Here is a 27,268-nt window from a genome sequence, read left to right on the forward strand (position 1 = left end):
GCCTTTCTGGGAGTGTCTCGTCCTGGTTGTCAGTGATGCAGCCCCACTGCTCCCACTCTCTCTGTACTCATACATACATGCCTTTCTGGGAGTGTCTCGTCCTGGCTGTCAGTCATGCAGCCCCACTGCTCCCACTCTCTCTGTACTCATACATACATGCCTTTCTGGGAGTGTCTCGTCCTGGGTGTCAGTGATGCAGCCCCACTGCTCCCACTCTCTCTGTACTCATACATACATGCCTTTCTGGGAGTGTCTCGTCCTGGTCAGTCATGCAGCCCCACTGCTCCCACTCTCTCTGTACTCATACATACATGCCTTTCTGGGAGTGTCTCGTCCTGGCTGTCAGTCATGCAGCCCCACTGCTCCCACTCTCTCTGTACTCATACATACATGCCTTTCTGGGAGTGTCTCGTCCTGGGTGTCAGTGATGCAGCCCCACTGCTCCCACTCTCTCTGTACTCATACATACATGCCTTTCTGGGAGTGTCTCGTCCTGGTCAGTCATGCAGCCCCACTGCTCCCACTCTCTCTGTACTCATACATACATGCCTTTCTGGGAGTGTCTCGTCCTGGCTGTCAGTCATGCAGCCCCACTGCTCCCACTCTCTCTGTACTCATACATACATGCCTTTCTGGGAGTGTCTCGTCCTGGGTGTCAGTGATGCAGCCCCACTGCGCCCACTCTCTCCGTACTCATACATACATGCCTTTCTGGGAGTGTCTCGTCCTGGCTGTCAGTCATGCAGCCCCACTGCTCCCACTCTCTCTGTACTCATACATACATGTCTTTCTGGGAGTGTCTCGTCCTGGCTGTCAGTGATGCAGCCCCACTGCGCCCACTCTCTCTGTACTCATACATACATGCCTTTCTGGGAGTGTCTCGTCCTGGTCAGTCATGCAGCCCCACTGCGCCCACTCTCTCCGTACTCATACATACATGTCTTTCTGGGAGTGTCTCGTCCTGGTCAGTGATGCAGCCCCACTGCGCCCACTCTCTCCGTACTCATACATACATGCCTTTCTGGGAGTGTCTCGTCCTGGCTGTCAGTGATGCAGCCCCACTGCGCCCACTCTCTCTGTACTCATACATACATGCCTTTCTGGGAGTGTCTCGTCCTGGTCAGTCATGCAGCCCCACTGCTCCCACTCTCTCTGTACTCATACATACATGCCTTTCTGGGAGTGTCTCATCCTGGTTGTCAGTGATGCAGCCCCACTGCTCCCACTCTCTCTGTACTCATACATACATGCCTTTCTGGGAGTGTCTCATCCTGGTGGTCAGTGATGCAGCCCCACTGCGCCCACTCTCTCCGTACTCATACATACATGCCTTTCTGGGAGTGTCTCGTCCTGGCTGTCAGTCATGCAGCCCCACTGCTCCCACTCTCTCTGTACTCATACATACATGCCTTTCTGGGAGTGTCTCGTCCTGGGTGTCAGTGATGCAGCCCCACTGCGCCCACTCTCTCCGTACTCATACATACATGCCTTTCTGGGAGTGTCTCGTCCTGGCTGTCAGTGATGCAGCCCCACTGCTCCCAGTCTCTCCGTACTCATACATACATGTCTTTCTGGGAGTGTCTCATCCTGGCTGTCAGTCATGCAGCCCCACTGCGCCCACTCTCTCCGTACTCATACATACATGCCTTTCTGGGAGTGTCTCGTCCTGGCTGTCAGTGATGCAGCCCCACTGCTCTCACTCTCTCCGTACTCATACATACATGCCTTTCTGGGAGTGTCTCGTCCTGGCTGTCAGTGATGCAGCCCCACTGCTCCCACTCTCTCCGTACTCATACATACATGCCTTTCTGGGATTGTCTTGTCCTGGGTGTCAGTGATGCAGCCCCACTGCTCCCACTCTCTCTGTACTCATACATACATGCCTTTCTGGGAGTGTCTCATCCTGGTGGTCAGTGATGCAGCCCCACTGCGCCCACTCTCTCCGTACTCATACATACATGCCTTTCTGGGAGTGTCTCGTCCTGGCTGTCAGTCATGCAGCCCCACTGCTCCCACTCTCTCTGTACTCATACATACATGCCTTTCTGGGAGTGTCTCGTCCTGGTCAGTCATGCAGCCCCACTGCTCCCACTCTCTCTGTACTCATACATACATGCCTTTCTGGGAGTGTCTCGTCCTGGCTGTCAGTCATGCAGCCCCACTGCTCCCACTCTCTCCGTACTCATACATACATGCCTTTCTGGGAGTGTCTCGTCCTGGGTGTCAGTGATGCAGCCCCACTGCTCCCACTCTCTCTGTACTCATACATACATGCCTTTCTGGGAGTGTCTCGTCCTGGGTGTCAGTGATGCAGCCCCACTGCGCCCACTCTCTCTGTACTCATACATACATGTCTTTCTGGGAGTGTCTCGTCCTGGCTGTCAGTGATGCAGCCCCACTGCGCCCACTCTCTCCGTACTCATACATACATGCCTTTCTGGGAGTGTCTCGTCCTGGGTGTCAGTGATGCAGCCCCACTGCTCCCACTCTCTCTGTACTCATACATACATGTCTTTCTGGGAGTGTCTCGTCCTGGTCAGTGATGCAGCCCCACTGCTCCCACTCTCTCCGTACTCATACATACATGTCTTTCTGGGAGTGTCTCGTCCTGGGTGTCAGTCATGCAGCCCCACTGCGCCCACTCTCTCCGTACTCATACATACATGCCTTTCTGGGAGTGTCTCGTCCTGGTTGTCAGTGATGCAGTCCCACTGCGCCCACTCTCTCCGTACTCATACATACATGCCTTTCTGGGAGTGTCTCGTCCTGGCTGTCAGTGATGCAGCCCCACTGCGCCCACTCTCTCCGTACTCATACATACATGCCTTTCTGGGAGTGTCTCGTCCTGGTTGTCAGTGAGACAGTATATCTGGCACAGCTGTGTAATCATGTCTGTCAGTGATGCAGCCCCACTGCTCCCACTCTCTCTGTACTCATACATACATGTCTTTCTGGGAGTGTCTCATCCTGGTCAGTGATGCAGCCCCACTGCGCCCACTCTCTCCGTACTCATACATACATGCCTTTCTGGGAGTGTCTCGTCCTGGGTGTCAGTGATGCAGCCCCACTGCTCCCACTCTCTCCGTACTCATACATACATGCCTTTCTGGGAGTGTCTCGTCCTGGTTGTCAGTGATGCAGCCCCACTGCTCCCACTCTCTCTGTACTCATACATACATGTCTTTCTGGGAGTGTCTCGTCCTGGTTGTCAGTGATGCAGCCCCACTGCGCCCACTCTCTCTGTACTCATACATACATGCCTTTCTGGGAGTGTCTCGTCCTGGGTGTCAGTGATGCAGCCCCACTGCGCCCACTCTCTCTGTACTCATACATACATGCCTTTCTGGGAGTGTCTCGTCCTGGTCAGTCATGCAGCCCCACTGCTCCCACTCTCTCTGTACTCATACATACATGCCTTTCTGGGAGTGTCTCGTCCTGGGTGTCAGTGATGCAGCCCCACTGCGCCCACTCTCTCCGTACTCATACATACATGCCTTTCTGGGAGTGTCTCGTCCTGGCTGTCAGTGATGCAGCCCCACTGCACCCACTCTCTCCGTACTCATACATACATGCCTTTCTGGGAGTGTCTCGTCCTGGTTGTCAGTGAGACAGTATATCTGGCACAGCTGTGTAATCATGTGAGTGTGTGTGCTGAGCAGTGAGTACTGCTAGCAGCAAGCCTCACAGCTTAACTGCAGTGAATCAGTGTGGAGGGGAGAAGGGGGTTGCTACACCAATGAGACAAGGAGAGGAGGAGTGGTTGGATGGAACTCACACAGCAGGTGGTGAAAAGCTTAAAAAGGAGGAGTGGTTGGAAGAGGAAGGAGCTAGTAGGCTCAGAAAGGATTAGTAAGGACTCTCAAGGGAAATTGGAGTGGGATCCCCCAGGTACCAAACTGGGTAAAGAGCAGCTTTTAGGAAGGAAATTGTTGAGCCAGTCCCTGTGGTTGTCCCTTCTCTGCCTCATGTGGGGTGGATCCTTGGACTTTCCAGTTCCTCAGGAGGCTGTGGATTTTTCTTGCCCACTACCTGGTGGGTCTGTGGTCATCTCAGGCCATGAACCTCCCAGATGCCTGGACTCCAGATAAACATGACATGGTCATGGAGATGGTCCTGGGCTCTGTAGAGGAGGAGGTGGAACAAGCAAAGGAAAGTTGTGTCCCTTCTGAAGGGGCAATGGTGGACATTGTGAATGGTGAAGGGAAGGTTTTTGTGGGTGAAGAGGGAGTTATTCCATATATAGCAGAAACATGGGTCCTCAGCCTATACGATGTGCCACCATTAATGTGGCTTCTGTCTTGTCCGACCAAGCTTGATCTATGGGCTGATTTTTTTTTATTTCTGCAGTAGACTAGAATAAGCCCAGACAGTCCCACTTCCATTATACCACCTGAATGTGACGGTCAGTGACCACCGTGCCATCACTTACCTGTATGATTACACGAAACAGAATGATGGAAAACTTACACGGTTTCTTTACATCTTCTGGGGTCCACTCCGAGATTAGACATTATGGCGTAATTACTCAGACGGGAATATAAAACAGATAAAAAAATAAAAGATTTAATGTAATAATTAGATGCAAACAAAAGCTTTTATTATGAGATCATACAGAGGAGTATCCGCACCATATAGATGTAACATACAACAAACCACTGCAGATGTAACCCGGGTGACTCTAATGCACATTATAATATACAGGGTATATATAGATAGGATCTTGTATCTGAAAACACTCAGCACTCCTGATCAAGATGAGTGTCTGCAACAAGTTAGGCAAACTAGAAATGAAAACATGTTCCAATGGCCGCCATATTGTCGTGCAGCAATACAGATTGTGCAAACTGGTATTAGACATTCACATTTACACAAAGCACAAGATACAAAATAAACAGCAGAAAAAAGACCTAAGCATTTAGGATGTATTATTTAGGAAGTAAATAGAGGTACATTAATGAAAAGCGTGAGTAGCAGTCATCAGTCTATTTGTGACGTTCTCTAGAGTGGTGGTCTCTTGGACTGTGCAAGGCAGTACGTTCCATGGTAAGGGCTGCAAAGTTAAAAATTTGACCCTTAAATGAATGACAGGAGATTCTTGGTACTGCTGGTAACAGTCCTTCATCTGTAGAAGCAAGCAAGCAGGGCAGTAAGGAGGCAGAAGCTGCTTCTAGCACCTTGGACCATGTAATGTTGGGCTGGGAAGGTCAGTTAGCCAATTATGAAATAGATTTGTCATCTTACAGGCAGCCGGTGAAGGGAGCAGAGAATGGGTGTTATGTGGCAGGAACGGGCTGGTTAGGTAACAGCTTGGCTGCTGCATTATGTACTATCTGCAAGCTCTGTAATTATTTTGCTGGGTGACCCAGGTAGATGGCATTGCAGTAGTCTATGAACTTCCGAGGGAATCAAGTGTTTGATTCTGGCTATGGTCCACAGATGGAAGAATGAGGATTTGTATGTGGCAGATACCTGATGTCTGTGTCAGCCACATACTAGGACAACACAAAGATTCAGCACACGTTCAGTATTTTGCGATTCTGAACACCAAAGCATAAATCCAGATGGTTGGTAAAGCTGTAGTCTTGTCCTTTGTTGGTGAGCTTCTATTATGTTTCACAAAGACTGAGTCATAGCCAACTGGCATCATCCACCCCTGGCGCTCAGCTAGACAACCATTTATTGGTATTAGGTTCTCAGTACATGGAGCAAAAAGCAGGTCATCTGCATAGCAGTGGTAGACCAGGCCATGACGTCTGATTATATCACCCAGTGGTAGCATGTATATTTTATAAAGCATAGGAGATAGGATTCACCCTTGAGGAACATTGGACGACAGTGATGATTATACTCCAGAAGATTTAAATGGTTCCGTACTTGGGTAATGTCTAATGTGTTCAACAAGAGCGGATTTATTTCTCTCACAGCATGAAAATGGCTTCTCACCTGTGTGACATCTCTGATGTGTAACAAGATGTGATTTCTGTGTGAAACATTTCCCACACTCAGAACAGGAATACGGCTTCTCACCTGTGTGACTTCTCTGATGTGTAACAAGAGATGATTTCTGTGTAAACCATTTCCCACACTCAGAACAGGAAAACGGCTTCTCACCTGAGTGACTATTCTGATGTTTAACAAGAACTGATTTAAATGCGAAACATTTCCCACACTCAGAACAGGAAAACGGCTTCACACCTGTGTGACTTCTCTGATGTGTAACAAGAACTGATTTCTGTGTAAAACATTTCCCACACTCAGAACAGGAAAACGGCTTCTCACCTGTGTGACTTCTCTGATGTGTAACAAGAGCTGATTTCTTTGTAAAACATTTCCCACACTCAGAACAGGAAAACGGCTTCTCACCTGTGTGACTTCTCTGATGTGTAACAAGAGCTGATTTCTTTGTAAAACATTTCCCACACTCAGAACAGGAAAACGGCTTCTCACCTGTGTGACTTCTCTGATGTGTAACAAGAGCTGATTTCTTTGTAAAACATTTCCCACACTCAGAACAGGAAAACGGCTTCTCACCTGTGTGACTTCTCTGATGTGTAACAAGAGCTGATTTCTTTGTAAAACATTTCCCACACTCAGAACAGGAAAACGGCTTCTCACCTGTGTGACTTCTCTGATGTGTAACAAGATCTGATTTCCATGCAAAACATTTCCCACACTCAGAACAGGAAAACGGCTTCTCACCTGTGTGATTTCTCTGATGTGTAGCAAGATTTGAGTTGCGTGCAAAACATTTCCCACACTCAGAACAGGAAAACGGCTTCTCACCTGTGTGACTTCTCTGATGTGTAGCAAGATTTGAGTTGCATGCAAAACATTTCCCACACTCATAACAGGAAAACGGCTTCTCACCTGAGTGACTATTCTGATGTTTAACAAGAACTGATTTCAATGCAAAACATTTCCCACACTCAGAACAGGAAAACGGCTTCACACCTGTGTGACTTCTCTGATGTGTAACAAGAGCTGATTTCTGTGTAAAACATTTCCCACACTCAGAACAGGAAAACGGCTTCTCACCTGTGTGACTTCTGTGATGTGTAACAAGAGCTGATTTCTTTGTAAAACATTTCCCACACTCAGAACATATCAGTGGCCTCTCACCTGCCTTAGCTGGATGATGGGTAATGGGCTTTGTGTTCTGTGTAAAACATTTGGCATCTATAGAACATGGAAACTCTGTATCTACTGTCAGAGCTGTAACAGATGCACCAATATCAGAGTGATCAGGAGAACATTTCCCAGGATCAGGGGGATCAGCTGATAGAGCTGGATGTATAATTGGGGTAATGGGATTATCTCCTGGAGAATCCTGTCTACTGTCATTATCTTTTATGTCACAATCCGGGGATAACATTAGTTGTCCTTCTGAGATATTCCTGCTTGTGTGTCCATCTGCTGGAAATAAAATACATTATGGAAAATAAGATTTCTCTGACGTCCTAGTGGATGCTGGGGACTCCGTAAGGACCATGGGGAATAGCGGCTCCGCAGGAGACTGGGCACAAAAGTAAAGCTTTAGAACTACCTGGTGTGCACTGGCTCCTCCCCCTATGATTAGAAATGAGAATAACCGCGCTGTTGCCGGGATTTAAGTGTTTTAGCTGCCCTGAATAAAAATAAACAATTCAAATAGATACTAAAACAAGGCGCTTGTGACAATATGTATTCTATTTTGCAACAATTTAAATGTTGCAATACTGTAGTGCAATACCTGTAAAAAAGAAAAGGATTAGTAATGTTTACAGCTCCTTTTGTGTTTATTTTCAGTCCTGCCGGATTTTTCTGTAAAACCGGCTCCTTATCCCATTGAAATCTCTGTACGGGGTGACGGTAACCCCGTAGTATAGGGAAAGATAGGGTTACCGTCACCCCGTACAGAGATTTCAATGACTTCCTCCCCCTATGACCCTCCTCCAAGCCTCAGTTAGATTTTTGTGCCGAACGAGAAGGGTGCACACTAGGTGGCTCTCCTGAGCTGCTTAGTGAAAAGTTTTTTATGTTCAGTGAGACCTGCTGGCAACAGGCTCACTGCATCGAGGGACTAAGGGGAGAAGAAGCGAACTCACCTGCGTGCAGAGTGGATTGGGCTTCTTAGGCTACTGGACATTAGCTCCAGAGGGATCGATCACAGGCCCAGCCATGGATAGGTCCCAGAGCCGCGCCGCCAGCCCCCTTACAGAGCCAGAAGACAGAAGAGGTCCGGAAAATCGGCGGCAGAAGACGTCCTGTCTTCAACAAGGTAGCGCACAGCGCTGCAGCTGTGCGCCATTGCTCTCAGCACACTTCACACTCCGGTCACTGAGGGTGCAGGGCGCTGGGGGGGGGGGGCGCCCTGAGCAGCAATAAAAACACCTTGGATGGCAAAAAATGCATCACATATAGCTCCTGGGCTATATGGATGAATTTAACCCCTGCCAGAATACACAGAAAAACGGGAGATAAGGCCGCCGAGAAGGGGGCGGAGCCTATCTCCTCAGCACACTGGCGCCATTTTCCCTCACAGCTCCGTTGGAGGGAAGCTCCCTGGCTCTCCCCTGCAGTCACTACACTACAGAAAGGGTTAAAAAAGAGAGGGGGGCACTAATTAGGCGCAGTATTAAAAATACAGCAGCTATAAGGGGAAAAACACTTATATAAGGTTATCCCTGTATATATATAGCGCTCTGGTGTGTGCTGGCAAACTCTCCCTCTGTCTCCCCAAAGGGCTAGTGGGGTCCTGTCCACTATCAGAGCATTCCCTGTGTGTGTGCTGTGTGTCGGTACGTTTGTGTCGACATGTATGAGGAGAAAAATGATGTGGAGACGGAGCAGATTGCCTGTAATAGTGATGTCACCCCCTAGGGGGTCGACACCTGAGTGGATGAACTGTTGGAAGGAATTACGTGACAGTGTCAGCTCTGTATAAAAGACAGTGGTTGACATGAGACAGCCGGCTACTCAGCTTGTGCCTGTCCAGACGTCTCATGGGCCGTCAGGGGCTCTAAAGCGCCCGTTACCTCAGATGGCAGATACAGACGCCGACACGGATACTGACTCCAGTGTCGACGGTGAAGAGACAAACGTGACTTCCAGTAGGGCCACACGTTACATGATTGAGGCAATGAAAAATGTTTTACACATTTCTGATAATACGAGTACCACCAAAAAGGGGTATTATGTTCGGGGAGGAAAAACTACCTGTAGTTTTCCTGAATCTGAGAAATTAAATGAGGTGTGTGATGATGCGTGGGTTTCCCCCGATAACAACTGATAATTTCTAAAATGTTATTGGCATTATATCCTTTCCCGCCAGAGGTTAGGGTACGTTGGGAAACACCCCCTAGGGGGGATAAGGCGCTCACACACTTGTAAGAACAAGGGCTCTACCCTCTCCTGAGATGGCCGCCCTTAAGGATCCTGCTGATAGAAAGCAGGAGGGTATCCTAAAATGTATTTACACACATACTGGTGTTATACTACGACCAGCAATCGCCTCAGCTTGGATGTGCAGTGCTGGGTTGGCGTGGTCGGATTCCCTGACTGAAAATATTGATACCCTAGATAGGGACAGTATTTTATGGCCTATAGAGCATTTGAAAGATGCATTTCTATATATGCGTGATGCACAGCGGAATATTTGCCGACTGGCATCAAGTCTAAGTGCGTTGTCCATTTCTGCCAGTAGATTATGGACACGACAGTGGTCAGGTGAGGCGGATTCCAAACGGCAATTGGAAGTATTGCCTTATAAAGGGGAGGAGTCATTTGGGGTCGGTCTTTTAGACCTCGTGGCCACGGCAACAGCTGGGAAATCCACGTTTGTACCCCAGGTCGCCTCTCAACATAAGAAGACGCCGTATTATCAGGCGCAGTCTTTTCGTTGGCAAGCGGGCAAAGGGTTCCCCATTTCTGCCCGTGACAGAGGGAGAGGAAAAAGGCTGCAGAAATCAGCCAGTTCCCAGGAACAGAAGCCCTCTCCTGCCTCTGCCAAGCCCTCATTATGACGCTAGGGCTTTACAAGCTCAGGCACGGTGGGGGCCCGTCTCAACAAATTGGAATTCGAGACGTCCCCCCCTCGCCGTTTCCTAAAGTCGGCTTTACCGACGTCTCCCTCTGACAGGGAGGCAGTTTGGGAAGCCATTCACAAGCTGTATTCCCAGCAGGTGATAATCAAGGTACCCCTCCTGCAACAGGGAACGGGGTATTATTCCACACTGTTGTGGTACCGAAGCCGGACGGCTCGGTGAGACCGATTCTAAATCTAAAATCTTGAACACTTACATACGGAGGTTCAAATTCAAGATTGAGTCACTCAGAGCAGTGATTGCGAACCTGGAAGAAGGGGACTACATGATGTCTCGGGACATCAAGGATGCTTACCTTCATGTCCCAAATTACTCTTCTCACCAAGGGTACCTCAGGTTTGTGGTACAGAACTGTCACTATCAGTTTCAGACACTGCCATATGGATGGTCCACGGCACCCCGGGTCTTTACCAAGGTAATGGCCGAAATGATGATACTCCTTCGAAGGAAGGGAATTTTAGTTATCCCTTACTTGGACGATCCCCTGATAAGGGTATGATCCAAGGAACAGTTGGAGGTCGGTGTAGCACTATCTCAGGTAGTGTTGCGGCAGCACGATTGGATTCTCAATATTCCAAAATCGCAGCTGATTCTGACGACTCATCTTCTGTTCCTAGGGATGATCCTGGACACAGTCCAGAAAAAGGTGTTTCTCCCGGAGGAGAAAGTCAGGGAGTTATCCAAGCTAGTCGGGAACCTCCTATAACCGAGCCAAGTCTCAGTACATCAATGAAAGGGTTCTGGGAAAAATGGTGGCTTCTTACGAAGCAATCCCATTCGGCAGTTTCCACTCAAGAACTTTCCAGTGGGACCTGCTGGATAAATGGTCCGGGTCGCATCCTCAGATGCATCAGCGGATAACCCTGTCACCAAGGACAAGGGTGTCTCTCCTGTGGTGGTTGCAGAGTGCTCATCTTCTAGAGGGCCGCAGATTCGGCATTCAGGACTGGGTCCTGGTGATCACGGATGCCAGCCTGCGAGGCTGGGGAGCAGTCACACAGGGAAGGAATTTCCAGGGCTTATGGTCAAGCCTGGAGACATCACTTCACATAAATATCCTGAAGCTAAGGGCCATTTACAATGCTCTAAGCTCAGCAAGACCTCTGCTTCAAGGTCATCTGGTGTTGATCCATTCGGACATCACGGCAGTCACCCACGTAAACAGACAGGGTGGCACAAGAAGCAGGAGGGCAATGGCGGAAGCTGCAAGGATTCTTCGCTGGGCGGAAAATCATGTGATAGCACTGTCAGCAATATTCATTCCGGGAGTGGACAACTGGGAAGCAGACTTCCTCAGCAGACACGACCTCCACCCGGAAGGAGTGGGGACTTCACCCAGAAGTCTTCCACATGATTATAAAACTCGACGGGTATTGCGCCAGGTCAAGGGACCCTCAGGCAATAGCTGTAGACGCTCTGGTAACACCGTGGGTGTACCAGTCAGTGTATGTGTTCCCTCCTCTGCCTCTCATACCCAAGGTACCGAGAATTATAAGATGGAGAGGAGTAAGCACTATATTCGTGGCTCCGGATTGGCCAAGAAGGACTTGGTAACCGGAACTTCAAGAGATGCTCACGGAGGATCCGTGGCCTCTACCTCTAAGAAGGGACCTGCTCTAGCAAGGACCCTGTCTGTTCCAAGACTTACCGCGGCTGCTTTTGACGGCAGAGCGTTTGAACGCCGGATCCTGAAGGAGAAAGGCATTCCGGATGAAGTCATTCCTATCCTGATCAAAGCCAGGAAGGATATAACCGCAAAACATTATCACCGCATTTGGCGAAAATATGTTGCGTGGTGCGAGGCCATTAAGGCCCCAACGGAGGAATTTCAACTGGGTCGATTCCTACATTTCCTGCAAACAGGAGTGTCTATGGGCCTAAAATTAGGATCCATTAAGGTTCAGATTTCGGCCCTGTCGATTTTCTTCCAGAAAGAACTGGCTTCAGTCCCTGAAGTTCAGACGTTTGTAAAAGGGGTACTGTATATACAACCTCCTTTTGTGCCTCCAGTGGCACCTTGGGATCTCAATGTAGTTTTTGGGTTCCAAAACTCACATTGGTTTGAACCACTTAAATATGTGGAGTTAAAATATCTCACATGAAAAGTGGTCATGCTGTTGGCCCTGGCCTGGGCCAGGCGCGTGTCAGAATTGGCGGCTTTATCCTGTAAAAGCTCTCATCTGATTTTCCATTCGGACAGGGCGGAATTGAGGACTCGTCCTCAGTTTCTCCCTAAGGTGGTTTTCAGCGTTTCACCTGAATCAACCTATGGTGGTGCCTGCGGCTACGAGGGACTTGGAGGATTCCAAGTTGCTAGACGTTGTCAGGGCCCTGGAAATATAGGTTTCCAGGACGGATGGAGTCAGAAAATCTGACTCGTTGTTTATTCTGTATGCACCCAACAAGCTGGGTGCTCCTGCTTCTAAGCAGACTATTGCTCGTTGGATTTGTAGTACAATTCAGCTGGCACATTCTGTGGCAGGCCTGCCACAGCCAAAAATCTGTAAATGCCCACTTCACAAGGAAGGTGGGCTCATCTTGGGCGGCTGCCCAAGGGGTCTCGGCCTTACAACTTTGCCGAGCAGCTACTTGGTCAGGAGCAAATACGTTTGTAAAATTCTACAAATTTGATACCCTGGCTGAGGAGGACCTGGAGTTCTCTCATTTGGTGCTGCAGAGTCATCCGCACTCTCCCGCCCGTTTGGGAGCTTTGGTATAATCCCCATGGTCCTTACGGAGTCCCCAGCATCCACTAGGACGTCAGAGAAAATAATAATTTACTTACCAATAATTATTTTTCTCGTAGTCCGTAGTGGATGCTGGGCGCCCATCCCAAGTGCGGATTGTCTGCAATACTGGTACATAGTTATTGTTACCAAAAAAATCGGGTTATTGCTGTAGTGAGCAATCTTTTCTAGAGGCTCCTCTGTTATCATGCTGTTAACTGGGTTTAGATCACAAGTTATACGGTGTGATTGGTGTGGCTGGTATGAGTCTTACCCGGGATTCAAAATCCTTCCTTATTGTGTACGCTCGTCCGGGCACATTATCCTAACTGAGGCTTGGAGGAGGGTCATAGGGGGAGGAGCCAGTGCACACCAGGTAGTTCTAAAGCTTTACTTTTGTGCCCAGTCTCCTGCGGAGCCGCTATTCCCCATGGTCCTTACGGAGTCCCCAGCATCCACTACGGACTACGAGAAATAGAATTATCGGTAAGTAAATTCTTATTTTTACTCACCGGTAAATCTATTTCTCCTAGTCCGTAGTGGATGCTGGGAACTCCGTAAGGACCATGGGGAATAGCGGCTCCGCAGGAGACTGGGCACAACTAAAAGAAAGCTTTAGGACTAACTGGTGTGCACTGGCTCCTCCCCCTATGACCCTCCTCCAGACCTCAGTTAGGATACTGTGCCCGGAAGAGCTGACACAATAAGGAAGGATTTTTGAATCCCGGGTAAGACTCATACCAGCCACACCAATCACACCGTACAACTCGTGATTTTAAACCCAGTTAACAGTATGATAACAATGGAGCCTCTGAACAGATGGCTCTCAACAATAACCCGTTTTAGTTAACAGTAACTATGTACAAGTAATGCAGACAATCCGCACTTGGGATGGGCGCCCAGCATCCACTACGGACTACGAGAAATAGATTTACCGGTGAGTAAAATCTTATTTTCTCTGACATCCTAGTGGATGCTGGGAACTCCGTAAGGACCATGGGGATTATACCAAAGCTCCCAAACGGGGGGGAGAGTGCGGATGACTCTGCAACACCGAATGAGAGAACTCCAGGTCCTCGTCAGCCAGGGTGTCAAACTTGTAAAACTTTGCAAAAGTATTTGACCCTGACCAAGTCGCGGCTCGGCAAAGTTGTAAAGCCGAGACCCCTCGGGCGGCCGCCCAAGATGAGCCCACCTTCCTTGTGGAATGGGCTTTCACTGATTTAGGATGCGGCAGTCCTACCGCAGAATGTGCAAGCTGAATAGTGCTACAAATACAGCGAGCAATAGTCTGCTTTGAAGCAGGAGCACCCAGCTTGTTGGATGCATACAGGATAAACAGCGAGTCAGTCTTCCTGACTCCAGCCGTCCTGGAAACATAAATTCTCAGGGCCCTGACCACGTCCAGTAACTTGGAATCCTCCAAGTCCCTAGTAGCCACAGGCACTACAATAGGCTGGTTCAAGTGAAAAGCTGATACCACCTTCAGGAGAAAATGAGGACGAGTCCTCAACTCTGCCCTATCCGTATGGAAAATCAGATAAGGGCTTTTACAAGATAAGGCCGCCAATTCTGACACACGCCTGGCCGAAGCCAGGGCCAACAGCATGACCACTTTCCACGTGAGATATTTCAAATCCACGGTTTTAAGTGGCTCGAACCAATGTGATTTCAAGAACCCCAAAACCACATTGAGATCCCAAGGTGCCACTGGAGGCACAAAAGGGGGCTGAATATGCAGCACGCACTTCGCAAATGTCTGAACTTCAGGCAGTGAAGCCAATTCTTTTTGGAAGAAAATTGACAGAGACGAAATCTGTACCTTAATGGACCCTAATTTTAGGCCCATATTCACTCCTGCTTGCAGGAAATGCAGAAAACGACCCAGTTGAAACTCCTCCGTTGGGGCCTTTTTGGCCTCACACCAAGCAACATATTTTCGCCAAATGCGGTGATAATGTTTTGCCGTGACATCCTTCCTGGCTTTGATCAGGGTAGGGATGACTTCCTCCGGAATACCCTTTTCCTTCAGGATCCGGTGTTCAACCGCCATGCCGTCAAACGCAGCCGCGGTAAGTCTTGGAATAGACAGGGCCCCTGCTGGAGCAGGTCCCGTCTTAGCGGTAGAGGCCATGGGTCCTCTGTGAGCATCTCTTGAAGTTCCGGGTACCAAGCTCTTCTTGGCCACTCTGGAACCACGAGCATCGTTCTTACTCCGCTCCTTCGCACAATTCTCAGTACCTTTGGAATAAGAGGCAGAGGAGGGAACACATAAACCGACTGGTACACCCACGGTGTCACTAGAGCGTCCACAGCTATCGCCTGAGGGTCCCTTGACCTGGCACAATACCTTTCTAGTTTTTTGTTGAGGCGGGACGCCATCATGTCCACCTTTGGTCGTTCCCAACGGTTTACAATCATTTGGAAAACTTCCGGATGAAGTCCCCATTCTCCCGGGTGGAGGTCGTGTCTGCTTAGGAAGTCTTCTTCCCAGTTGTCTACTCCCGGGATGAACACTGCTGTCAGTGCTGACACGTGATACTGATTTTCCGCCCATCGGAGAATCTTTGTGGCTTCTGCCATCGCGCTCCTGCTTCTTGTGCCGCCCTGTCTGTTTACATGGGCGACCGCCGTGATGTTGTCTGATTGTATCAGTACCGGCTGGTTTTCAAGCAGAGGTCTTGCCTGGCTTAGGGCGTTGTAGATGGCCCTTAGTTCCAGGATATTTATGTGAAGTGAAATTTCCTGGTTTGACCACAGTCCCTGGAAATTTCGTCCCTGTGTGACTGCCCCCCAGCCTCGAAGGCTGGCATCCGTAGTTACCAGGACCCAGTCCTGTATCCCAAATCTGCGGCCCTCTAGAAGATGAGCACTCTGCAGCCACCACAGTAGCGACACCCTGGTCCTTGGCGACAGGGTTATCCGCCGATGCATCTGAAGATGCGATCCGGACCACTTGTCCAACAGGTCCCACTGGAAGGTTCTTGCGTGGAATCTGCCGAATGGAATTGCTTCGTACGAAGCTACCATCTTTCCCAGGACTTTCGTGCATTGATGCACTGACACCTGTCCTGGCTTTAGAAGGTTTCTTACTAGAGATGACAACCCCTTTTTTTTTTTTCCTCTGGAAGAAACACTTTTCTGGTCTGTATCCAGAATATCCCCAGGAACAGAAGACGTGTCGTGGGGACCAGCTGTGTCTTTGGGATGTTGAGAATCCAACCATGCTGTTGTAGCACTTCCTGAGAAAGTGCTACCCCCACCAGCAACTGCTCCCTGGACCTCGCCTTTATCAGGAGATCGTCCAAGTACGGGATAATTGAAACCCCTTTCTTTCGAAGGAGAATCATCATTTCGGCCATTACCTTGGTAAAGACCCTCGGTGCCGGGATAACCCAAACGGCAGCGTCTGGAACTGGTAGTGACAGTCCTGTACCACAAACCTGAGGTACTCCTGGTGAGGAGGGTAAATGGGGACATGCAGGTAAGCATCTTGATGTCCAGAGATACCATGTAATCCCCCTCCTCCAGGCTGGAGATAACCGCTCTGAGCGATTCCATCTTGAACTTGAACTTTTTGATATACTTGTTCAAGGATTTTAAATTTAAAATGGGTCTCACCGAACCGTCCGGTTTCGGTACCACAAACATTGTGGAATAATAACCCTTTCCTTGTTGAAGGAGAGGTACCCTGTTTATCACTTGCTGGGAATACAGCTTGTGAATTGCCTGTAACACCGCCTCTCTGTCAGAGAGTGTTGTTGGTAAGGCAGATTTTAGGAAACGGCGTGGGGGAGGCGTCTCGAATTCCAGCATGTACCCCTGAGATACTACCTGAAGGATCCAGGGATCCACCTGTGAGCGAGCCCACTGTGTGCTGAAATTCCTGAGACGTGCCCCCACCGTACCTAGATCCGCCTGTGAAGCCCCATCGTCATGCTGTGGACTTGGCGGAAGCGGGGGAGGACTCCTGGTCCTGGGAACTGGCTGTATGCTGCAGCTTTTTTCCCTTACCTCTGCCTTTTGGCAAAAAAGAGGCGCCTCTTGCCCTTATGGGGCCGAAAGGACTGTGCTTGATAATACGGTGCTTTCTTTTGCTGCGAGGTAACCTGGGGCAGAAAAGTTGATTTTCCAGCTGTTGCCGTGGAAACGAGGTCTGACAGACCTTCCCCAAACAACTCCACCCCTTTATAAGGCAAAATCTCCATGTGCCTTTTTGAATCGGCATCCCCTGACCACTGCCGAGTCCATAATCCAGTCTAGCGGAAATGGACATTGCACTTACTTTTGATGCCAGTCGGCAAATATCCCTCTGTGCATCACGCATGTATAAGAGAGCATCTTTTATATGCTCTAAAGTCAGTAAAATATTGTCCCTATCCAGGGTCTCAATATTCTCTGTCAGGGAATCCGACCACGCAACCGCAGCACTACACATCCATGCTGAGGCTATAGCTGGTCGTAGTATAACACCAGTGTGTGTGTATATAGACTTTAGGATAGTCTCCTGCTTTCTGTCAGCAGGCTCTTTAAGGGCGGCCGTATCCGGAGACGGTAGTGCCACCTTCTTTGACAAACGTGTGAGCGCTTTATCAACCCTAGGGGGTGTTTCCCAACGTGACCTATCCTCTGGCGGGAAAGGGTACGCTGCCAATAGCCGTTTAGAAATTACTAATTTCTTATCGGGGGAAGTCCATGCTTCTTCACAAACTTCATTTAATTCCTCAGATGCAGGAAAAACTACTGGTAGTTTTTTCTCACCAAACATAATACCCTTTTTTGTGGTACCTGGGGTAATATCAGTAATGTGTAATACATTTTTCATTGCCTCAATCATGTAACGTGTGGCCCTATTGGAAGTTACAGTCGTCTCCTCATCGTCGACACTGGAGTCGGTATCCGTGTCAACGTCTGTGTCTGCCATCTGAGGTAACTGGCGTTTTACAGCCCCTGATGGCCTTTGAGACGCCTGGACAGGCACAAGCTGAGTTGCCGGCTGTCCCATGTCGTCAAGCCTTTTATGTAAGGAGTTGACACTTTCCCGTAATTCCTTCCATAAGTCCATCCACACAGGTGTATACCCCGCAGGGGGTGACATCACATTTACCGGCATTTGCTCCGCCTCCACATAATTTTCCTCCTCATACATGTCGACACAGCCGTACCGACACACAGCACACACACAGGGAATGCTCTAAAAGAGGACAGGACCCCACAAAGCCCTTTGGAGAGACAGAGGGAGAGTATGCCAGCACACACCAGAGCACTATATACACTGGGGTGACACCTATACAGAGTGTTTTCCCCTATAGCTGCATAGAATATCTATAATGCGCCTAAAATATGTGCCCCCCTCTCTTTTTTACCCTTTTCTGTAGTGCAGGACTGCAGGGGAGAGCCAGGGAGCCTTCCTTCCAGCGGAGCTGTGAGGGAAAATGGTGCCGGTATGCTGAGGGAGATAGCTCCGCCCCTTTTTCAGCGGACTTTAGGAAATCTGGCAGGGGTTAATTTACACCTATATAGCCCCTGGGGCTATATATGGTGTATATTTGCCAGCCAAGGTGTTATTTATTGCTGCTCAGGGCGCCCCCCCCCAGCGCCCTGCACCCATCAGTGACCGGAGTGTGAGGTGTGCATGAGGAGCAATGGCGCACAGCTGCAGTGCTGTGCGCTACCTTGGAGAAGACAGAAGTCTTCAGCCGCCGATTTTCCGGACCTTCTTGCTTCTGGCTCTGTAAGGGGGACGGCGGCGCGGCTCCGGGAACGGACATCGAGGTCGGGTCCTGCGTTCAATCCCTCTGGAGCTAATGGTGTCCAGTAGCCTAAGAAGCCCAAGCTAGCTGCAAGCAGGCAGGTTCGCTTCTTCTCCCCTTAGTCCCTCGTAGCAGTGAGCCTGTTGCCAGCAGATCTCACTGAAAATAAAAAACCTAAACTATAATTTCTTTTCTAGGAGGCTCAGGAGAGCCCCTAGTGTGCATCCAGCTCGGCCGGGCACAAAGATCTAACTGAGGTCTGGAGGAGGGTCATAGGGGGAGGAGCCAGTGCACACCAGTTAGTCCTAAAGCTTTCTTTTAGTTGTGCCCAGTCTCCTGCGGAGCCCGCTATTCCCCATGGTCCTTACGGAGTTCCCAGCATCCACTAGGACGTCAGAGAAATATAAAATAAGTAGACAAGACCCAGGGTGTTACAGGATACAATATATAATTCTATAACTGACATGTTTTACCTGTAATCATTTTTATGTGTATTAAAAAAAAAAAAAAGATAGGATGCTTAGACTGGAGCTTGATCAACACTGAACGCTCATCTGGGATTACTAGAGGTGACATGGACGCTCATGTGGGATTACTAGAGGTGACATGGACGCTCATGTGGGATTACTAGAGGCAACATGGATGCTCATGGGGGATTACTAGAGGTGACATGGACGCTCATGGGGAATTACTAGAGGTGACACGGACGCTCATGTGGGATTACTAGAGGTGACACGGACGCTCATGTGGGATTACTAGAGGCGACATGGATGCTCATGGGGGATTACTAGAGGTGACATGGACGCTCATGGGGGATTACTAGAGGTGACATGGACGCTCATGGGGGATTACTGGAGGTGACACTGATGCTCGTGGGATTACTAGAGGTGACATGGACGCTCATGTGGGATTACTAGAGGTGACATGGGCGCTCATGTGGGATTACTGGAGGAGACATGGCCGCTCATGTGGGATTACTAGAGGTGACACGGACGCTCATGTGGGATTACTAGAGGTGACATGGATGCTCATGTGGGATTACTGGAGGAGACATGGACGCTCGTGTGGGATTACTGGAGGTGACATGGACGCTCATGTGGGATTACTAGACATGGTTGTAATAATAAAACACCAAAGAAGAGAAAATGCTGTCCTGCTTGCGCACTTATAAATAATAGGATTTTAATACCTGCCGGTAAATCCTTTTCTCTGAGTCCGTAGAGGATGCTGGGGTCATCAATAGAACCATGGGGTATAGACAGGATCCGCAGGAGAAATGGGCACTTTAAGACTTTAATAAGGGCGTGAACTGGCTCCTCCCTCTATGCCCCTCCTCCAGACCTCAGTTATAGGAACTGTGCCGAGGGAGACGGACATTAGGTTGGTTTATATGAAAAGAAGAAACCACCTTCGGCAGAAACTGTTGACGAGTTCTCAACTCTGCTCTATCTTCATGGAAGATCAAATAAGGGCTCTTGTGAGACTAGGCCGCCAATTCGGACACCCGCCGTGCAGATGCCAAGGCCAATAAAATTACCACTTTCCAAGTGAGGAATTTCAAATCCACCTTTTGAAAAAGGTTCAAACAGTGAGATTGAAGGAACTGTAACATCACGTTAAGGTCCCAAGGTGCCACAGGAGGCACAAAAGGTGGTTGGATGTGTAACACCCCCTTTACAAACGTTTGCACCTCAGGAAGTGAGGCCAATTGTTTCTGAAAGAAAACTGACAATGCAGAAATCTGTACTTTAATGGATCCTAATTTAAGGCCCGCATCCACTCCAGCTTGTAAAAAGTGGAGAAAACGTCCAAGAAATTTTTTTTCCGCATAAGCCTTCTTGGACTCGCACCAGGAAATATATTTCCTCCAAATGTGGTGATCGTGTTTTGCCGTAACATCCTTTCTATCCTGAACAAGAGTGGGAATGACTTCACTGGGAATACCCTTCTGGGCTAGAATCTGGCGTTCAACCGCCATGCCGTCAAACGTAGCCGCAGTAAATCTTGATACTGACACGGCCCCTGCTGTAACAGGTCCTCTCGTAGAGGAAGCAGCCAGGGATTTCCTATGCGTAAATCCTGAAGATCGGGATACCAAGCCCTCCTTGGCCAATCTGGAACAATGAGGATCGTTGGAACCTTTCTTCTTCTTATAATTTTTAACACTCTCGGAATGAGAGGAAGTGGAGGGAACACATACCGACTGAAACACCCACGGTGTCACCAGAGCGCCCACCGCTATGGTTTGAGGGTACCTTGACCTGGCGCAATCATTTTGGAGTTTCTTGTTGAGACGAGACGCCATCATGTCTACTTGGGGAGTACCCCAGCGACTTGTCACTTCTGTGAAGACTCCTGGATGGAGATCGTGTCTGCTGAGGAAGTCTGCTTCCCAGTTGTCCACTCCTGGAATGAAGATAACTGACAGAGCGCTTAGATGTTTCTCCGCCCAGCGGAGAATCCTTGTGGCTTCTGTCATTGCTGCTCTGCTTTTTGTTCCGCCCTGGCTGTTGATGTAAGCTACTGCTGTTACATTCTCCGACTGGATGAGTAAGGGTCGACTTTGAAAAAGGCGTTCAGTTTGTAGAAGGCCGTTGTAAATGGCCCTTAATTCCAGAACGTTTATGTGGAGACAAGTCTCCTGACTTGACCATCTTCCTTGCACCCCAACCCCGGGGACTTGCATCCGTGGTCACTAGAATCCAATCCTGAATACCGAACCTGCGTCCCTCGAGGAGGTGAGAACTGTGCAGCCACCACAGCAGTGATATTCTTGTCTTTGAGGACAGGACTATCGTCCGTTGCATGTGTAGGTGGGAACCGGACCACTTGTCCAACAGGTCCCACTGGAATACTCTGGCATGGAATCTGCCAAACTGAATGGCCTCGTAGGCCGCCACCATCTTTCCCAGCAAGCGAGTGCATTGATGGATCGACACTCTGGTTGATTTTAAGATTTGTTCCAGAGCTTTTTCTTCCGGAAGAAAAACTCTCTGTAGTTCTGTGTCCAGATTCATCCCCAGAAACGACAGGTGGGTCGTAGGGATCAACTGAGATTTCAGCAGGTTGAGGAGCCAGCCATGTTGTTGCAACACCTTCAGGGACAGTGCAATGTTCTGTAATAACTTGTCCCTGCATCTGGCTTTCATCAGGAGATCGTCCAAGTATGGGATAATCATGACACCTTGCATGCGAAGAAGAATCATCATCTCCGCCATCACTTGGGTAAAAATCCTCGGAGCCGTGGACAGCCCAAATGGCAACGTCTGAAATTGGTAATGACAATCCTGAACCACAAAGCGCAGGAAGGCCTGATGAGGAGGATAAATGGGAACATGTAGGTAGGCATCCTTTATGTCTAAGGAGACCATAAAGTCCCCTTCCTCCAGACTGGAGATCACTGCTCTGAGAGACTCCATCTTGAATTTCTGCAGAAAGTAATTTAGGTTAAGGTTGAGGATCGGTCTGACCGAGCCGTCCGGCTTCGGAACCACGAATAAACTGGAATAAAAGCCTTGTCCCTGTTGCGCAGGGGGAACCGTGATAATGACCTGGTTCTGACACAATTTTTGTATTGCGTCGCACACTACCTCTCTGCCAGTCAGAGAAGCTGGCAAGGCTGATTTTAATAATCGGCGAGGGGGAACGTCTTAAAATTTTAGTTTGTACCCTTGTGACACAATTTTTAAAATCCAAGGTTCCAGGCCCGAGCAAACCCAGACCTGGCTAAAGAGCTTGAGACGTGCCCCAACCGGCGAGGACTCCCGCAGGGAAACCCCAGCGTCATGCGGTGGACTTGGCAGAAGCCGGGGAGGACTTCTGTTCTTGGGAGGCAGAGAAGCCTGGGTTTCTTTTACCTCTTTCCCTGCCTCTAGCAGCAAGGAAGGCAGAGCCTTTTCCTCTTCGGTATCTATTGGGCCGAAAGGACTGCATTTGATGATGCGTTTTCTTATGTTTTGGGGGAACATAAGGTAAAAATTACGATTTTCCAGCAGTAGCTGTAGAGACTAGGGGGTACATTTACTAACATTCGTAATTTCCTAAAATAGGTCAAAGTTCAATCACGAATGACATCGACAGTGTAAAACTGCAACTTTTTGAATTGATTACGATGGATTTACTAAGCTGTCGTATTCGGGTTTTTCTTTTCTTCCGATGTCGATGTCATTCGTGTTTTTTTACCTATTTTTACGGCAGTGATTAGCAAAACACTGCCGTTTTTTTTTACAATCAATCTCGGCCGGATATGTGTGATCCGTGCTGGGGTTCTTTTTTTTTTTTTTTTTTAATTAAACAATGTAAATTCCTTAAAAAAAATGCGTGGGGTCCCCCCTCCTAAGCATAACCAGCCTCGGGCTCTTTGAGCCGATCCTGGTTGCAGAAATATGGGGGAAAAAATGACAGGGGTTCCCCCATATTTAAGCAACCAGCATCGGGCTCTGCGCCTGGTCCTGTCCCAAAAATACGGGGGACAAAAAGAGTAGGGGTCCCCCGTATTTTTAAAACCAGCACCGGGCTCCACTAGCTGGACAGATAATGCCACAGCCGGGGGTCACTTTTATATAGTGCCCTGCGGCCGTGGCATCAAAAATCCAACTAGTCACCCCTGGCCGGGGTACCCTGGGGGAGTGGGGACCCCTTCAATCAAGGGGTCCCCCCCCCCAGCCACCCAAGGGCCAGGGGTGAAGCCCGAGGCTGTCCCCCCCATCCAATGGGCTGCGGATGGGAGGGCTGATAGCCTTTGTTGTAAAATAAAAGATATTGTTTTTAGTAGCAGTACTACAAGTCCCAGCAAGCCTCCCCCGCATGCTGGTACTTGGAGAACCACAAGTACCAGCATGCGGCGGAAAAACTGGCCCGCTGGTACCTGTAGTCCTACTACTAAAAAAATACCCAAAAAAAGACAAGACACACACACCGTGAAAGTGTAATTTTATTACTTACATACACACATACATACATACTTACCTATGGCCCCACGCAGGTCGGTCCTCTTGTCCAGTAGAATCCAAGGGTACCTGTTGAATAAATTATACTCACCAGATCCAGGGGTCCAGGCTCCTCGGCAAATCCAGGGTTAATCCACGTACTTGAAAAAAATAAAAAAACGGTGTCCCGACCACGACTGAAAGGGGACCCATGTTTGCACATGGGTCACCTTTCCACGAATGCCAGAAACCAACTTTGACTTCTGTCTAAGTGGGTTTCTTCAGCCAATCAGGGAGCGCCACGTTGTAGCACTCTCCTGATCAGCTGTGTGCTCTTGTCCTCACTGACAGGCAGCACACGGCAGTGTTACAATGTAGCGCCTATGCGCTACATTGTAACCAATGATGGGAACTTTCTGCTCAGCGGTGACGTCACTTTAGGTCAACCGCAGGGCAGAAAGTTCCCATCATTGGTTACAATGTAGCGCATAGGCGCTACATTGTAACACTGCCGTGTGCTGCCTGTCAGTGAGGACAAGAGCACACAGCTGATCAGGAGAGTGCTACAACGTGGCGCTCCCTGATTGGCTGAAGAAACCCACTTAGACAGAAGTCAAAGTTGGTTTCTGGCATTCGTGGAAAGGTGACCCATGTGCAAACATGGGTCCCCTTTCAGTTCGTGGTCGGGACACCGTTTTTTTTATTTTTTTCAAGTACGTGGATTAACCCTGGATTTGCCGAGGAGCCTGGACCCCTGGATCTGGTGAGTATAATTTATTCAACAGGTACCCTTGGATTCTACTGGACAAGAGGACCGACCTGCGTGGGGCCATAGGTAAGTATGTATGTGTGTATGTAAGTAATAAAATTATACTTTCACGGTGTGTGTGTCTTGTCTTTTTTTGGGTATTTTTTTAGTAGTAGGACTACAGGTACCAGCGGGCCAGTTTTTCCGCCGCATGCTGGTACTTGTGGTTCTCCAAGTACCAGCATGCGGGGGAGGCTTGCTGGGACTTGTAGTACTGCTACTAAAAACAATATCTTTTATTTTACAACAAAGGCTATCAGCCCTCCCATCCGCAGCCCATTGGATGGGGAGGGACAGCCTCGGGCTTCACCCCTGGCCCTTGGGTGGCTGGGGGGGGGACCCCTTGATTGAAGGGGTCCCCACTCCCCCAGGGTACCCCGGCCAGGGGTGACTAGTTGGATTTTTGATGCCACGGCCGCAGGGCACTATATAAAAGTGACCCCCGGCTGTGGCATTATCTGTCCAGCTAGTGGAGCCCGGTGCTGGTTTTAAAAATACGGGGGACCCCTACTCTTTTTGTCCCCCGTATTTTTGGGACCAGGACCAGGCGCAGAGCCCGATGCTGGTTGCTTAAATATGGGGGAACCCCTGTCAATTTTTTCCCCATATTTCTGCAACCAGGATCGGCTCAAAGAGCCCGAGGCTGGTTATGCTTAGGAGGGGGGACCCCACGCAATTTTTTTTGTAAAAATATGCACTTTCCCACCCCTTCCCACTGATATACATGCACGGATCTCATGGATCCGTGCATGCCTATCAAATTACGAAAAATAAAAACAGGTCTGTTTTTTTTTAGCACTTTTTTACGAGTTGTAATTTTTCACGGCAGTGTTTTGTGTTTTTTTGCTTTGCACTTCTTAGTAAATGACCGAGATTCATACTTAAACAGCCGCGTTTTGACCGATGGTGTATTCATTCGTAATTTTTTACCTGAACTTGCAAAAAATTACGAATGCCCTCATCACTGCCGTGATTAGTGCTTAGTAAATGACCGAGATGACACTTTGAAGAAAAAACGCCATCTCGGTCAAAATCGGGACCTTAGTAAATGTACCCCTAGGTCTGTAACCGGTAGGTATTAAAATCCTATTTTTTCATACGTCCTAAAGGATGCTGGGGATGCTTCAAAACCATGGGGTTTATACTAGTGATGAGCGCCTGAAATTTTTCGGGTTTTGTGTTTTGGTTTTGGGTTCGGTTCCGCGGCCGTGTTTTGGGTTCGAACGCGTTTTGGCAAAACCTCACCGAATTATTTTTGTCGGATTCGGGTGTGTTTTGGATTCGGGTGTTTTTTTCCAAAAACACTAAAAAACAGCTTAAATCATAGAATTTGGGGGTCATTTTGATCCCAAAGTATTATTAACCTCAAAAACCATAATTTACACTCATTTTCAGTCTATTCTGAATACCTCACACCTCACAATATTATTTTTAGTCCTAAAATTTGCACCGAGGTCGCTGTGTGAGTAAGATAAGCGACCCTAGTGGCCGACACAAACACCGGGCCCATCTAGGAGTGGCACTGCAGTGTCACGCAGGATGTCCCTTCCAAAAAACCCTCCCCAAACAGCACATGACGCAAAGAAAAAAAGAGGCGCAATGAGGTAGCTGTGTGAGTAAGATTAGCGACCCTAGTGGCCGACACAAACACCGGGCCCATCTAGGAGTGGCACTGCAGTGTCACGCAGGATGGCCCTTCCAAAAAACCCTCCCCAAACAGCACATGACGCAAAGAAAAAAAGAGGCGCAATGAGGTAGCTGTGTGAGTAAGATTAGCGACCCTAGTGGCCGACACAAACACCGGGCCCATCTAGGAGTGGCACTGCAGTGTCACGCAGGATGGCCCTTCCAAAAAACCCTCCCCAAACAGCACATGACGCAAAGAAAAAAAGAGGCGCAATGAGGTAGCTGACTGTGTGAGTAAGATTAGCGACCCTAGTGGCCGACACAAACACCGGGCCCATCTAGGAGTGGCACTGCAGTGTCACGCAGGATGTCCCTTCCAAAAAACCCTCCCCAAACAGCACATGACGCAAAGAAAAAAAGAGGCGCAATGAGGTAGCTGTGTGAGTAAGATTAGCGACCCTAGTGGCCGACACAAACACCGGGCACATCTAGGAGTGGCACTGCAGTGTCACGCAGGATGTCCCTTCCAAAAAACCCTCCCCAAACAGCACATGATGCAAAGAAAAAAAGAGGCGCAATGAGGTAGCTGTGTGAGTAAGATTAGCGACCCTAGTGGCCGACACAAACACCGGGCCCATCTAGGAGTGGCACTGCAGTGTCACGCAGGATGTCCCTTCCAAAAAACCCTCCCCAATCAGCACATGATGCAAAGAAAAAGAAAAGAAAAAAGAGGTGCAAGATGGAATTATCCTTGGGCCCTCCCACCCACCCTTATGTTGTATAAACAAAACAGGACATGCACACTTTAACCAACCCATCATTTCAGTGACAGGGTCTGCCACACGACTGTGACTGATATGACGGGTTGGTTTGGACCCCCCCCAAAAAAGAAGCAATTAATCTCTCCTTGCACAAACTGGCTCTACAGAGGCAAGATGTCCACCTCATCTTCACCCTCCGATATATCACCGTGTACATCCCCCTCCTCACAGATTATCAATTCGTCCCCACTGGAATCCACCATCTCAGCTCCCTGTGTACTTTGTGGAGGCAATTGCTGCTGGTCAATGTCTCCGCGGAGGAATTGATTATAATTCATTTTAATGAACATCATCTTCTCCACATTTTCTGGATGTAACTTCGTACGCCGATTGCTGACAAGGTGAGCGGCGGCACTAAACACTCTTTCGGAGTACACACTTGTGGGAGGGCAACTTAGGTAGAATAAAGCCAGTTTGTGCAAGGGCCTCCAAATTGCCTCTTTTTCCTGCCAGTATAAGTACGGACTGTGTGACGTGCCTACTTGGATGCGGTCACTCATATAATCCTCCACCATTCTATCAAT

At 48.9% G+C, this 27,268-nt stretch overlaps 1 protein-coding gene across 2 annotated transcripts in view; it reads right to left on the reverse strand.

Moving 5' to 3' along the window:
• Window positions 1-4,597: 4,597 nt before the first annotated feature.
• Window positions 4,598-27,268, reverse strand: part of LOC134990157 (oocyte zinc finger protein XlCOF6-like) — a 41,672-nt gene continuing 19,001 nt past the window's right edge. The window contains exon 6 of one of the 2 annotated variants that reach the window (XM_063950654.1): window positions 4,598-7,410. In XM_063950654.1, the coding sequence (XP_063806724.1) occupies window positions 5,843-7,410 (1,568 nt within the window). In that variant the 3' untranslated portion in view covers window positions 4,598-5,842. Of the gene's footprint in view, window positions 7,414-27,268 lie in introns of both variants that reach the window. The other variant, XM_063950653.1, reaches the window with a different exon arrangement.

The sequence above is a fragment of the Pseudophryne corroboree genome, unplaced genomic scaffold (genome assembly GCF_028390025.1).
Source record: "Pseudophryne corroboree isolate aPseCor3 unplaced genomic scaffold, aPseCor3.hap2 scaffold_1149, whole genome shotgun sequence".
NCBI lineage: Eukaryota > Metazoa > Chordata > Amphibia > Anura > Myobatrachidae > Pseudophryne > Pseudophryne corroboree.